Source organism: Balaenoptera borealis (genome assembly GCF_965194805.1).
Source record: "Balaenoptera borealis genome assembly, chromosome: 4".
In the NCBI taxonomy this organism is placed as follows: domain Eukaryota; kingdom Metazoa; phylum Chordata; class Mammalia; order Artiodactyla; family Balaenopteridae; genus Balaenoptera; species Balaenoptera borealis.
In genome coordinates this window covers 103,110,120-103,124,837 of record NC_138861.1, presented here as the reverse complement: position 1 = coordinate 103,124,837, position 14,718 = coordinate 103,110,120, and the positions used below count along the sequence as shown (strand labels likewise).

Genomic DNA, 14,718 nt, shown 5'->3' with positions numbered 1-14,718 from the left:
GTCATATCCCAAATATCACCTCCTCAAGGAAGCCTATCCTGATTTGCTCAAACTGGATTCATTTATTTAGCAAATATTACTCAGCACTGACTATGGCACCATGCAGAAATAAATTAGACAAAGTTTAAGACATTATGGTGTGGGAGAGGGAAACAGCCAAATCCTCATATTGGCTGAAATTTTTTTCCTTTGCATTCTCTCTCATAGCAGGCTGTTTGTACCTCCATATTTCTTGGAAGTACAATAAAACAATTTAATAATGAGGTCCAAAGCACACAACTGGGTTAAATTCCATTGTTCCATTATTTTTAGCTGTAGTGTTAAGACCTTGGCAAATTGGAAGGAAGTTCAGAGAACAGCCCTAGAATCCAAAGCCTTCTTAGGTCAGGCTGAGTTTGGCATTACCTGGTGACAGTTATCTGCTTCAGCTTAAATATCAATATCAGTTGGCCCTTGGTTCTCCAGAAGAGGTTACTTGCCATATTTTTTCTTGGATTTGCCCTCCTCTTCAAAGCCTACCAAACCCCAAGAAGATAAGAAGTTTAGAAAATTGAGAGAAGGGGATGGGCAGAGAATAGGAGCCTGTAGTCAATCATGCTACATCTGAATTTCCCTTATAGGGGCTGTGTGATCAGTGTAGGTTTTTGTCAATGGGACTGCTGCTGTCAATATCCCTTCCATTACATTAAACTACTAGGTCCCTGGAGGCAAGACCTCCATTTTTTTCATGTGTGAGCCCCTGCTCCGACCTCAAAGTTGACGTCAGGGCCACTTCTCTACAAATTCCATGGAAGTCACTTGCCTGAGATCCTATGTAAATGAGACCCCTGGCTCAGGGGTGCAGGACTGCGGCACTGCGGCAGGGAATGCTGCCTAGAGAAGGAAGTGGCTGTTCAGCTAGTGTTAAAGTGATGAATCAGAAAAGGCTACGTGGGAAAGGTGCTGCCTGAGCTAAGTAGGATTGTCCTTTATGTGACCCTCCTCCCCAACAGGGAGAGCAATTTGAATCTTCTTTGTCATGCATCCTATTTGTCATGTATTTCATTTTATGCAATTGTCTTTTACTCCCCAGACCAGAGAGAGCTATGCTCCATTCACATTTTTTACTGTTTCTCCTGGCATAGTAAGGACTTAGCAAATGTCAGTAGAGATGAGATTAAATGACCCAAAAACATCATTTCCCTCATTTTTAATTTAAAAGAAAGGTTCGAATCTGACATACATATGAGCATAACATTTACTTCACTCCAATTCTTGGCTAGAGTTTGGCATTAAAACAGCTGCAATATAAAGTATTAAGGTTTTGTAAGTATATTTTGAAAGCCTCTCCATAAAAGAATAATTTTGCTTAGACTATATACCTAGAAACATTACTAATCTGAAGTTAATTATAAATCAGAATTAATCAGTTTTTAAATGCTACTTTATGCACACACTACTTGTGCCCAAGCTTGGCAAATTTGTGAATCCATTGGTTAACGTCTCTGGCCTCAGTTTTTTAATCTGTAAAATGGGTTGTTAATAATGTTGATCTCATGGGTTTCTATTTAGGATAAAATGAGGTAATTCATATAAATGGCCTAGCACAATTCCTGTATATCATAATGATACAATAAATAGCTAGCATTTATAATCAAGCATTATCTTGATTACTTTTCCTATCACTAGAACGGCTTATGTGAGTAGGAACCAAAGTTCTAAAATGAAAAACTTTAAAGGGACAAACGTCCAATGGAGTTCCAGATCAGCTCTGGGGAACTAGCTTTATGTGCCTTTATTATTTTATGCGCTTCCTTATCTTCATGCGTTTTACTGGTCCTTTACCCTGAAACATCCTTTCCAACCTTTTCTACGTACTTGAATCTAAATATCTAAAAGCTCAGACTTCTTAAACCACCAGTCTCCCAGAAGAGTTCCCCTCTGTTCACAGTTATCTTGTAAATTCTTCTGCTATATCACTTCTAATGAAAATTACTTGTATGTATGAGTTTACGTTAATCTCCTTTGCAGAAGGAGTTTTTTGGGGTTAAAAATAATGCATTATTCATATGTGGGTCCCCAGAACCTGGCATAATGATTGGGTACTAAGTAAATCTTTGATCAATGAAGGAAGTGTTAATGTGCATTTGGGGTGTGCTTGCACCTAGTATAAACCTGTCTGCAAATACAAGGAGACTTTGTAAAGCCAGGTCAGTGTTAACACTGGTGACAACTCACTAAATCGCAGTTGCACATAATTCAAGAAAATGGGGAATCCCCAATGCCTCCATTTTTCTTCTAAATTTTTATCAATAAATCTAGAGGGATTTTCTACTGAGCATCACCATAAATTATGGTCCCTTAGGAAATAATAACGGTGCTTCCATACTTGTGTGTGTGTGTGTGTGCTTTTGTTGTGTTGTTTTACAGAGCAATTGGAGCCAACCCTCTTTACTGTGACTGTAACATGCAGTGGTTATCCGACTGGGTAAAGTCGGAATACAAAGAACCAGGAATTGCTCGCTGTGCTGGCCCTGGAGAAATGGCAGATAAACTATTACTCACAACTCCCTCCAAAAAATTTACATGTCAAGGTATGGTTCTTAACCAGTTGTACTTCTGAAAATAAAACTTCACCGTATTAATTTAAAAGAAAAAAGAAAACCATGGGCTCCTAGATTTCATGGGTATAGCTGAAAAACTCCAATAAATAATTACCGTTTCTTCCCATACTTGGAGAAGACAGAGCAGTTACCTGAGGAGCCCAAGGAAAGAATTTATTTTCAAATAAATCACAGAAATAATCCATTGGAAATGACTAAGTTTTCTTTAAAATGTGTGGAGAAATGAAGAGTACACAATTTCTGGAAATTCCTCTCATAGCCTCTAACAAGTGAAATATTTTGCTTTTGCTTTGTCTGAATGTGTACCCTGCTCCTAGGGCTGCCAGAGCCCTGTGGCTTCCTGATTCCAGGTAAGGAGGAATGAGCCCTCCCCAGTGTTCAGGCCAGACCTTCCGACTCACCTCCTGTGCTTCACTCTCCCTATGTTGATGGTGCTGTTTCTTGCTTGTTTGGATCCTTTTCTTTTCCTTTTGTTTTATGTACTTGTGAATTCTATACAGTGGCTTAGTAACAAATATTTTCTTCTCTTATTACAAAAGTAATCTCTGCCCAACATAGAAAATCTAAAGAATAGGAAAATGTAAACAATAAGAAACTAAAGATCTAAATCTAACAATTAAGGACAATACCAAAAGTTAATCACTATTAAACTTGTTTTGTATATCTTTCCACTTTTTCTAGTCAAATATATGGATTTAAGTTTCTTACCAAAAATAGGGTAGAAGGTTACTATAATCCTTAATTTCTGATGTTTCAAGAGGGCCACTTTTAATTATTAGATGGAGGAGAGAAATTCTTAAAAATTCTAAATGTGTAAGCAGCAAATGCTTATTAAACTTGTTTTATGGGTAAAACTGAACCTTGGGTATTGTGGAGCATAGAGGAATTTGCAGACCTACCTGAAAAGATAAGCTTTCAACACTTGATCATGTAGGTGGGAAAACATATCTAAGTAAGTAATAGTGTGCAGTGAATCACAGAATGAAGACCAGACCGGTTTCACCTGGGCTAAATCCCAGCTTCAATTTTCAATAGCTATGTAGCTTTAGTTTACTACCTTAACCAGCCTGCGGTTCAGATTCCTCGTCTGTAGACAGAGGTGATGATAATACATACCAGACAGGGTTTTTTAAGATTAGATGAGATATTATAAGTGGAATCTTAAGAAAAGAAAATGTCGTTTTCACAGAAACAGAGAATAGAATGGTAGTCTCCAGGGGCGGCGAGAGAGGGAAAATGGGGAGATGTTGGTGAAAGGGTACAAATTTTCAGTTATAAGGATGATAAGTTCTGAGGATCTAATGCACAGCATGGTGACAATTGTGAATAATATGGTATTGGATACTTAAAAGTTTCTGAGAGTAAATCTTAAGCGTTCTCCCCCCACACACACGAAAGTTAACTGTGTGAGGTGATGGATATATATTACCTTGCTCTTGTTAATCACTACACAGTGTATATGTATGTCAAGTCATCAGGTTATACATTTTAAGTACATACAATTATATTTGTCAAATATTTTTCAATAAAGTTGGGGGAAGAGGATTCATTTATTTCATATATGTAAAACATGCTTACTGCCTTACACACAATAAGCTCTCAGTATAGGTTAGCTGCCATTTTTATTATTATAACATTTCAAAACACCAGCAAAAATATGATGCGGGACGGCATGCCACGTTCTGTTGGTGAAAGAAGGAATTTTCAAAAACTGTATTCCCTCCTCCAAACATTTTTAAGTGGTCATCTGATGTTTTTTCATAGTTATAAATGGTTACAGGAGATGTAATTCACAGTGCATTGTAAATATTGATATCTTAAAACAACACTCTTCCATTATTCTTTTAAATGTATTGGGTGGAATCTAAATATCACAGCCAATTTTAAAAGAAACAAAAACAAGATCCTCAATATTTTATGTTGCTCTTTTTCCTCAAACTTCGATTTTTCTCCTTGAATTTCTATTTCCAGTACCTCAGAGAACTGTATCATTCTTCACTACCAAAAATATGTATATAATTTGAATATTTAAAATTTCCTACCACTAAAGATCTATGAGTTTTTAAATTTTTATTAGAATTAATTGTTGTCAATAATGCTTAATGCAACACTGATTGCGACAGCAGAATTATTTATCAATATGCTAATATATTCAAAATTGAAATTAAAATTTTATTGTAAATGCCTCTCTGGGATTATGTGCATTGGTTGCAAGAGGCTTTGCAAATAACCAGTGTTTTAAATTATTCTTTTGTAACCTCAGATGCTTCCTTGGGGCAGTGCCCCATGGTAAATTTCTGGTGGGCTGAGAAGTATATCATTTTTTTGTAAGGTGGAGATGATTGTCAAAGGGGAGATAGGGGAGGAGAAACTGGCATAAAAGCTTACTTGTAGACATGTTATTGGGCAGATTGATTCTAGAAAGAGTATATAGACAAGTTGAGCAACTGCAGACTGATTCTGTTACACTCTCTGTACCCAGGGATACTCACGCTCCACTTTGAAAAATGCTGGTGTTTATCTTCAATTCTTAAAACTTAGAGTTCCGTGAAGATATTTCTTTTTTTATTTTTTTAATTTTTTTAAATTAATTAATTAATTAGTTTATTTTGGGCTGTGTTGGGTCTTCATTGCTGCGTGCGAGCTTTTCTCTAGTTGCGGTGAGCGGGGGCTACTCTTAGGTGCCGTGCGTGGGCTTCTCACTGCAGTGGCTTCTCTTGTTGTGGAGCATGGGCTCTAGGTGCGCAGGCTTCAGTAGTTGTGGCACGTGGGCTCAGTAGTTGTGGCTCGCGGGCTCTAGAGCGCAGGCTCAGTAGTTGTGGCACACGGGCTTAGTCGCTCTGCAGCATGTGGGATCTCCCCGGACCAGGGCTTGAACCTGTGTCCCCTGCATTGGCAGGTGGATTCTTAACCACTGTGCTACCAGGGAAGTGCCCACATTAATTTGTTAAATGTTCCCAGAAGACCAGTGAATACAAACATACATACATACATGCATAAATGTCTGTTTAACTCAAGATTTGTCTAATTGATTTGACCTTTTCTTCATTAATAGTATCTTTTGTTCTTAGTATAGCATGAATGGAAATATGCTTTGGTCTGGATCAGTGGAGCCTGATAGACCGTTCTGCAGTGATAGAAATGTTCCATACCTGTGCTATCCAATATGGTAGCCACTAGCCACGTGTGGTTGTTGAAATGTAGCTAAGGCAACTGCGGAAATGATTTTTTAAATTGTATTTAAATTTAAACTTCAATAGTCATATGTAGCTGGTGGCTACCATATTGCATAGTGCTGGTGCTACAGGGCTCAGATGAAGAAATCCTGTCAGAGAGTGGCTGTGAAAGGTTTCTTACAAGAGTGTCTAAGCCAGTTGTTTGCATAAGCAGGCAAGTGTGAGGACCTGAGCTACAGGTGGGTGGAACTGCAGGAGCCCAGCTGTGATGTAGGAAAATGCTAGAACTGTGACAGTTTATTTAATATTCACTGACTCATCAAATTAACAAATCACACATGTTTCAAGGTACATCCTAAACTACATGGCAGACAGCATAGGTGTAGGCCAGTTGGCAAGAAGTGTAGACATTCAGAACTCAACAAATTTAGTGTAATTGCACTTAGCAAACTTTAAGATTTACTCAGTTCTTCTATAACAGCATAATTTTAGAGAGATAGCAAACATTGAAACTCATAATGTTCTTTGCCAGCATTTCTCGATATTTGTCAGAATATTGTGAACCACTCTCATATTCTTTGCTAGAAATATTTACTCATAATAAATGGATTGGTAAAGGCAAAGTATTCTAATCCATTCATTAAAATAATTAACTCTGCGAAATCTACTGAGTACTGTGGTTTTGAGTTTACATGCTTTATGAGCTTGAAAGCAGTAAAATTACACTTCTTTAAATATTTTGTAATTTGAGTTTTTTATATTTTAATTTAACTTTTGTGCCAGTTTTAATGTGTTTTATTTATTTATGAAAATCATACAAGTACATACTCCTAATATTAAAGTTTGTAAATATGTAATTTCAAATTACAGCAGGAAGATGAATATTCTTTATTTGAAAACATGTTTATGTAGCTATATTTAAATATAACTTAAATATTTTCTCTGCTAGAAAAGACAATAATATTATTTTGAATAATTAATTCTTTCAATACAATTTTTATCTTACATTTTTCAGAGTATTTTCTTTGTAGTATAATCTCATAGTTTCAGTGCACAACAGAAATAAATGAACTGAATGAAATAGATTATCAGAGCATATTTAATTAATACCCAGATTAGGGCATTCTTGAATGGGAAGCAGATGGTCGTGACTTGTTGTTATAACCCAGATGTCCTGTCTTCATCTTTTAAATATCAGATGATATTAGAATGCTCAAGCAGAAAATGAAGGGTTTTGCCCTCTCCAGGTTTTCATTGAAAATGTCAGCATGGAATGTAGAATATAGTTAAATTCTAATATTTCCTTTATTGCTCTTGGTTCAGGAAGCTTTAGCTATGCAGGCTACTAAATTGTTCACTTTTAATTTTACAGACATTTATTAAACACTTAAGTGTGCTAAGGAGTGAACAGTCTAAAGGAAACAAGTGGTATATTGCCTCTTTCATTCAACAAATATTATGTGAGTTCCTGTTATGCACCAGGCACAGCTCCAAGGTATTAAGAATACAATAATAAATAGGACAGAAAAACCCCTGCCTTTATGGAGCTTATATTCTACTGATAGATACATTTAAATGGATAATTGCAAAACGATATGGAAGTTTGGTGATAGAAATATATATACAATATTAATAATGTATATCCAAACCAAACAATTGTGGAATTGTAACCAATACCACCAGGTCCATCAGGGCATCAGGAGACTCTTGTAGTGAGTCAAGTGGAACTGAGAATGGAGCACGAGTCGGGGAAAGCAGCCCCAGTGGTCAGGTGTCTGGTAGCCAGGAACCCAATGAAGAGGCAGGGGTATGGTGCGCAACATACCTCATTAGTTATCTGTAAAGATCAGCTAAGGGGTCGGGAAACCTGGGACCTTTTCATATCCCAGAATGATCAACATTCCACCACCACATGGTTGATCTCTTCTGCTATTTTTATAGGTGAAGAATCCTCTAGATTTTGGAATTTCTGGGAAAAATTCCACATCTCTCAGTAATAACATTGTAATATTGTCAGTTTTTTTTTTCCCAGTGAGATCAACATTTCCTTTCGGGGGGTGTTCTTGACAAGTTCAAGGTCTTTTGTTTTTTTTTCCTCAAAATTATTAGTTAATATTGTCCTTAATCATTTAATTAAAGTATGAAGGTGATTAAATAATTTAACCTAAAGTAATGAAAACTTTACTAGTTACATCTGTTTTGAAATAGTATTTAAAACTTGGTCAAATCCTTTTTACATTTTCAGATTTAGTATCACTAGCACATAGTTATAAATTTGAAATAACCTTAGCTTTGGGGGGTTATGATTTGCTCGCTGACTAAAGAAAATATTCAGGTTTCTACATAGTTATTTGCCAAAAGCATCATCTTTAAAAAACAAACAAGGGCTGTTTTTCATTATACTTTTTAAAAAACTTAAAACACTGGGAAATTTTCAACAGACATTTATTTTAATAGGTGATTAGAATCAATGATTTGTATTCCGTTCTTAAATATCATACATCTATATCATCTCTGATACAATAATTCCATAAAGTAATTATTGCTCTTTTTCTTTTAAGTGTGCTTCAAGAAGTTTATTTACTGGCTTAAGATCATATGCATGTGTAGCAAATGGCCAAGCCAGGGAATCACAGAGGTGTAATACCCATCTTTGTGTTTTTGTTTAACCATTTATAAAATGCAAATTTGTAGGATTTTAACCCCCTATCATCTAGGGACCATCTCTACCCCTCCGTTGAAACTATAGGGATACCAGTGACTTCCCTCTTGCCCATTTCAATAGCTTCTTTTTAGCTTCTTTATTTGCCCTCTTTTCATTTTAGACAGTGGTGGCCACTGCTCCCTCTTGTACATTCCCGTTGCCTCTTCATTCCTTTGCTGACATCTCTTTCTTACCCACTCTTTAATATTGACATATGTGGGATTCTCTCCTTAGCCCTGTTAATTTAATTGATTTCGGTCCTGTGGCTTCAAGTGTCTAGCCATGACTTTTCTTATGAACTTCAGATTCATATTTCCATTCACCTAGTGAATTCCTCCCCCTTGCTGGCTTGCAGAAACTTAAAAAACATATTCCAAAATATGCCTTCCCATTTTCCACATTCTCTTGCAAGTGTGTCCTGTAGTTGATCCATAGATGTCTCTGTTACTGAACTACTAGTTAGTTATGCCCAATATCAAATATCCCCCTATGTTTCTTCTGAGTCGTCTTTGATCTACGTCTGACTTTATACAAGGGCAGTACTAGAAGGTTCTACTATTGACTCATGTGTCCAAGGGACACCAGAATGAAGGCAGACTCTGGGATATAGTTAGAAATTTGTGTTTGGAGCTTTTAGTCATAAGTCAAAGTGAGATACAATTCTCAGTGGGTGGCAATATTAGTGTCAGGTGCATAGCTAGTGATTTGAGTCAAGTAAGCAAGTCTGCCTACAAGCTTTAATGGATTTGTGGTCCAGCAGTTCTTCCATCAAAGTTAAAGTAACTGACAAAGACAAATTGTTAACCAAACTTTCTGCTCGTTTTCCCTTTGAATTATTAAGCTAAACACAACTCCACTCCATATAGCTGATGCTAGAGAACTCTCTTAAGTCCAGACCTAATCTTAAATCAATCTAGATATCCTAGACTGGCCTTCATTTCAGTGACATTAGTAAACATTTGTATTCAGGAAGCTAAATTTGTTTTCTCCTCTGCGGCATCTTTCTCCTCTATGGCATACATCTTCGGAGGGCTAATGTGTTGGCAATAATTTAACACTTCTTGGAACTGGCTTTTGGAAGAAAGAAAGTTTGAAGATTGGTGAAGTTGTATCAGCAATCAAGTTGTAGTTCCTTGCCAAGCGTCAATGCAAGAACAAAAAGAACCTCTCCTTCTTAATTGTGTGCTGTTATTTCTCGTGGTTGTCCACGCCAGATTTACAAATCACAGTTGCGGTCCTTGAAAACATAAAACCATTCACTCTAGGTGTCGTTACCCAATGGGAAATTATCTCTCGGTGCCCATTTCCACTCTCCCTTGTTTTAGTTAATAATGGCCCCTACAGTTTTTCCAAATTTCCAAAGCTCCTGGCATAGACCGAAGGTACTCAATGAACTTGCGATGAATGAATAAACAGCAAGCTCTAATTTGCCTTTGTGCTAAAATTTGAACAAACATACAGAGGAAGACTTACTCTCTTTTCTCCTTTTAAGTAAACCACTTATGTCCCTCCCAGCCCCTGCCTTCTTTGGATATCTAGGCTTTAAAGAGTGTCAGAACTTTCTGTGGCTTCTGTGCTTGTTCTCACTATGTTCTGTGCTGAGAATTCATTAGCATCTCATTTAAAGCTTAAAGCAACCCACTGAGATGACTGCCATTACTCTCCTAATTCCATACAGTTAAGTAACACATCTAGATCACTAACTTGGCCTGGTTGACTTCTGATTCTCTTCCTAAGATTACTATGCATTATGATAAGAGCTTGTCTATTTCTTGTTCCTGGACGTCTTCTTTTCATCTGAGACCAGTCAAGTGTGCAAGATTCTATGTGTTGGTTTGCTCTTAGAGAACTATGCTAACCCTTCTACCATTTTGTTTTGACTTTAGCATATCCCTTTGGCTCTATTATCTCCTTGTTATAGAAACAGATTAAAGATGTGATTACCCTTGAATAAGAACTTTGCAAGAAAGGGTCTCAGAGAAGTTGTCCCGGATGGAAAATGAAGCACAAATTGAAGGCAAAGACAAGATAGAAGGTAGACTTAGAAGAGAAGCAAAATATGGGTGGGAAGATGAATGAGAGAAGAGAACCAGATACAAAAGATATAGTTCCAAGGGGTTAGAATATAAAAATAAATGAATTTAGATAAACCAAGTGGATGTAAAAATCACATTATAAGAAGAACATTTAGTTAGGTGGAATTATAATCTAAATAAAATAGGAAAAGGAATCATACCATTTTAAGACATTTGGACATATCAGAGGATGCTGCTATTTGGAATTTCTATAATTCATAGACATCTTTTGAATTACCTTTCACTCAAACTCAAGTGCTAGAAATAAGAAATTATCTTTGAAGAATTGATTTTAAAAGAGGGATTTGAAAAAAGGAGAAGCAAATAGAATGGTAGCTATAGGAGTCAACTTTACCAAGCTGAAGAAATTAGAATTCAATATTTTATATATTCCTCAACCTGATGCCACCAGAACAGTTTGTGGGTTTAGGAAATTATCAGAAGAAGCCTGTGCACATGAGAAAGCTTGTTATTTTGATTCTTGTAGCTAAACTGAATATGTACGGGAGAGCAACAATCTCCCTTCATATACCCATAAGAAATCGCAGATACTGAAAATAGTTGAGCAGACGTGCTATATTAAAAATGAAACTTGGTCCTGGAAAAAAAGTGGAGAAATTAGATAGTGCTTATTAATCAAATATGGTTCAGTGGATATTTATTCAATAAATCTTGACTGTGCTAAAAACTGGACAGAGGCTACTTCAGCCTGGCAATTTCATTATCTGCATACTCTATTAAAATAATTCTTCAAAACATACCCAGTTTTTTTTCTAAAACAATCTCTAGCTTCTTATCTAAATAATCAAACATAATTTTTGAAAAATGTCACATTCCACAGAATAAACTTAGAAACTGCCAACCCTGAACCCCTCCATTCAAACTACAGCCTTTTGAGGTTGAAAGCACAGAAATAGACTAAAAGGCAGTTTTCCTCAAGGTCTTGGGAAGTAGCCAGATGAATGTTTACAGTCCTTGCATTTGCTGACGTGCTGTTTTGCTGGCGTACATTCTTAGCTGCTTCACCCTATGCCTTTGTTCTAAGAGTCTTCTTTCTTCTAGCCTTGCTCAGGAATCCATTACCATTTAGATATTTCCTTTCCTAGTGCTGATTCTAAGTGTGATCATTTTAGCAAACACAAAGCCATTTATTGCGGGGTATGACATTAATTTAACATACTGCTCTAATTAACTGCTGCATTTACTTCCCCAGTGTACTGAATAGCTAAATTTATTTGATAAATACATTGGAGGAGGGTGAGAAATTACATTTCTACATGGCTCACTTCAGTATTAATCCCAGCAATTTCCCAACTGTAATTTGATACAACAACTTCATTCGTTTTTCTGGTACCAAGAAAAAGCAGAGGAGATACAGGCAAGGCCTCCCCTAGTGATTGAGGTGTCACTGGGAGCAAACACCAACCCTTCCCATTAATAGTCATCCCCAGAACTGTCATTTATTTCCAAATAGTTGAAAAAGAAACAGGAATCTCTATGTAAACATACTTCAGGGTTTTTGTTCATAGAAAAACTGAACAGTATAGAACGCTGTCCTTTTTTGGATTGTACTCCAAAGCCATTATATGAATATGTATCTCCTAGGGTAAGGGAATATTTAGGTATGAAGAGTTTTAATGGCCACCACGTTACTTCACATTTTCTTTCCTATATGAGTTTCTGTAAGTAGACCAACAGCTTACTGTTGGTCTCTAATCTGTAGAAAAATTTGATTAAAGGAAGTTTATATTAGCAGAAGTCATACAGCTTTTTGGGTGGAGGTACCTTGAAGCTTAGAGCAGTGGTAGAAGAGTAGGGACAGGGGAGGGATGCTATACAGCTGCCTCAGATAACCTTGCTGGAAATTATGTGTGGTGAGACATACACTTAGAATTATCACTGCTAATTCCAGTGAGGATAAAGAACTACAGAGAGATTGATGGTGAAAGCAAAAATATAATTAATATTTACGTTATAAAATATTTGTATTTTAAATATAAAAGTATCGCTCTGACAGAGTGTACTCATCAGACAGTTGCCAAAAGGCAGTCTAGTGAGCTCTCCAAACAGTGCAAAAAGTAGCATCAATGGAACATAATTTTATTGAGGATGGTACACTATCTACATTTTTAGCCACTTATGGAACAAATATGTGTGGCCAAAGGAATGTATCTTTAACTGAATCTGCATTTAATCTAGACCTTTCATGGATTATGACATTTTTTTAATGTGTATCCCAAAAGATGAGATTGCAAGTAGAGACCGCTTCAGCAGTATTTTCTTCTCGGCGAGGAAGACACAGAAATCTCACTCATCTTGTGCCTGTGCTAATGTGCTAGCAAACTGAACTGAAGGGACATGAGGGAGGATATAATGAAGGTTTCATTTTTGGTTTCTTCTCCTAAGCATAAAAGTGGCAGTGTTTTGTATCTCCTGTATGAAAATAACAGTACTGGACTAATATTATCAGGGCAGGTGCATACTACTGCATTTTTATTTGCACTGAAAATTTTCTTTTTTTTTTCTTTTTTTCATTTATTTGTTTTATTTTTTTTAACATCTTCATTGGAGTATAATTGCTTTACAATGGTGAGTTAGTTTCTGCTGTATAACAAAGTGAATCAGCTATATATACATATATCCCCACATCTCCTCCCCCTTGCGTCTGCCTCCCACCCTCCTTAGCCCACCCCACTAGGTGGTCACAAAGCACCGAGCTGATCTCCCTGTGCTATGCAGCTGCTTCTCACTAGCTATCTGTTTTATATTTGGTAGTGTATATATGTCAATGCTACTCTCTCACTTCACCCCAGCTTACCCTTCCCCTTCCCATGTCCTCAAGTCCATTCTCTACATCTGCATCTTTATTCTTGTCCTGCCCCATGGTTCTTCAGAACCCCCCTTTTTTTTTTTTTAAGATTCCATATCTATGTGTTAGCATACGGTATTTGTTTTTATCTTTCTGACTTACTTCACTCTGTATGATAGTCTCTATGTCCGTCCACCTCACTACAAATAACTCAATTTTGTTTCATTTTATGGCTGAGTAATATTCCATTGTATATATGTGCCACATCTTCTTTATCCATTCATCTGTCGATGGACACTTAGGTTGCTTCCATGACCTGGCTATTGTAAATAGGGCTGCAATGAACATTTTGGTACATGACTCTTTTTGAATTATGGTTTTCTCAGGATATAAGCCCAGTAGTGAGATTGCTGGGTCATATGGTAGTTCTATTTTTAGTTTTTTAAGGAACCTCCATACTGTTCTCCATAGTGGCTGTATCAATTTACATTCCCACCAACAGTGCAAGAGGGTTCCCTTTTCTCCACACCCTCTCCAGCATTTACTGTTTGTAGATTTTTTGATGATGCTCATTCTGACTGGTATGAGGTGATACCTCATTGTAGTTTTGATTTGCATTTCTCTGATGATTAGTGATGTTGAGCATCCTTTCATGTGTTCGTTGGTAATGTGTATATCTTCTTTGGAGAAATGTCTATTTAGGTCTTCTGCCCGTTTTTGGATTGGGTTGTTTGTTTTTTTTTATATTGAGCTGCTTGTAAATTTTGGAGATTAATCCTTTGTCAGTTGCTTCATTTGCAAATATTTTCTCCCATTCTGAGGGTTGTCTTTTCGTCTTGTTTATGGTTTCCTTTGCTGTGCAAAAGCTTTTAAGTTTCATTAGGTCCCATTTGTTTATTTTTGTTTTTATTTCCATTTCTCTAGGAGATGGGTCAAAAAGGATCTTGCTGTGATTTACGTTGTAGAGTGTTCTGCCTATGTTTTCCTCTAAGAGTTTAACAGTGTCTGGCCTTACATTTAGGTATTTAATCCATTTTGAGTTTATTTTTGTGTATGCTGTTAGGAGTGTTCTAATTTCATTCTTTTACATGTAGCTGTCCCGTTTTCCCAGCACCACTTACTGAAGAGGCTGTCTTTTCTCCATTGTATATTCTTGCCTCCTTTATCAAAGATAAGGTGACCATATGTGTGTGGGTTTATCTCTGGGCTTTCTATCCTGTTCCATTGATCTATATTTCTGTTTTTCTGTCAGTACCATACTGTATTGATTACTGTAGCTTTGTAGTATAGCCTGAAGTCAGGGAGCCTGATTCCTCTAGCTCCATTTTTCTTTCTCAAGATTGCTTTGGCT

At 36.7% G+C, this 14,718-nt stretch overlaps 1 protein-coding gene across 2 annotated transcripts in view; it reads left to right on the top strand.

Annotated features, from left to right (window-relative positions):
- The window catches only part of SLIT2 (slit guidance ligand 2), a 380,046-nt gene that overhangs the window by 316,194 nt on the left and 49,134 nt on the right, over window positions 1–14,718 (top strand). For both annotated transcript variants that reach the window (XM_082391835.1, XM_082391836.1), the window contains one exon: window positions 2,410–2,573. In XM_082391835.1, coding sequence (XP_082247961.1) covers window positions 2,410–2,573 — 164 coding nt within the window. The remainder of the gene's footprint in view (window positions 1–2,409; window positions 2,574–14,718) is intronic.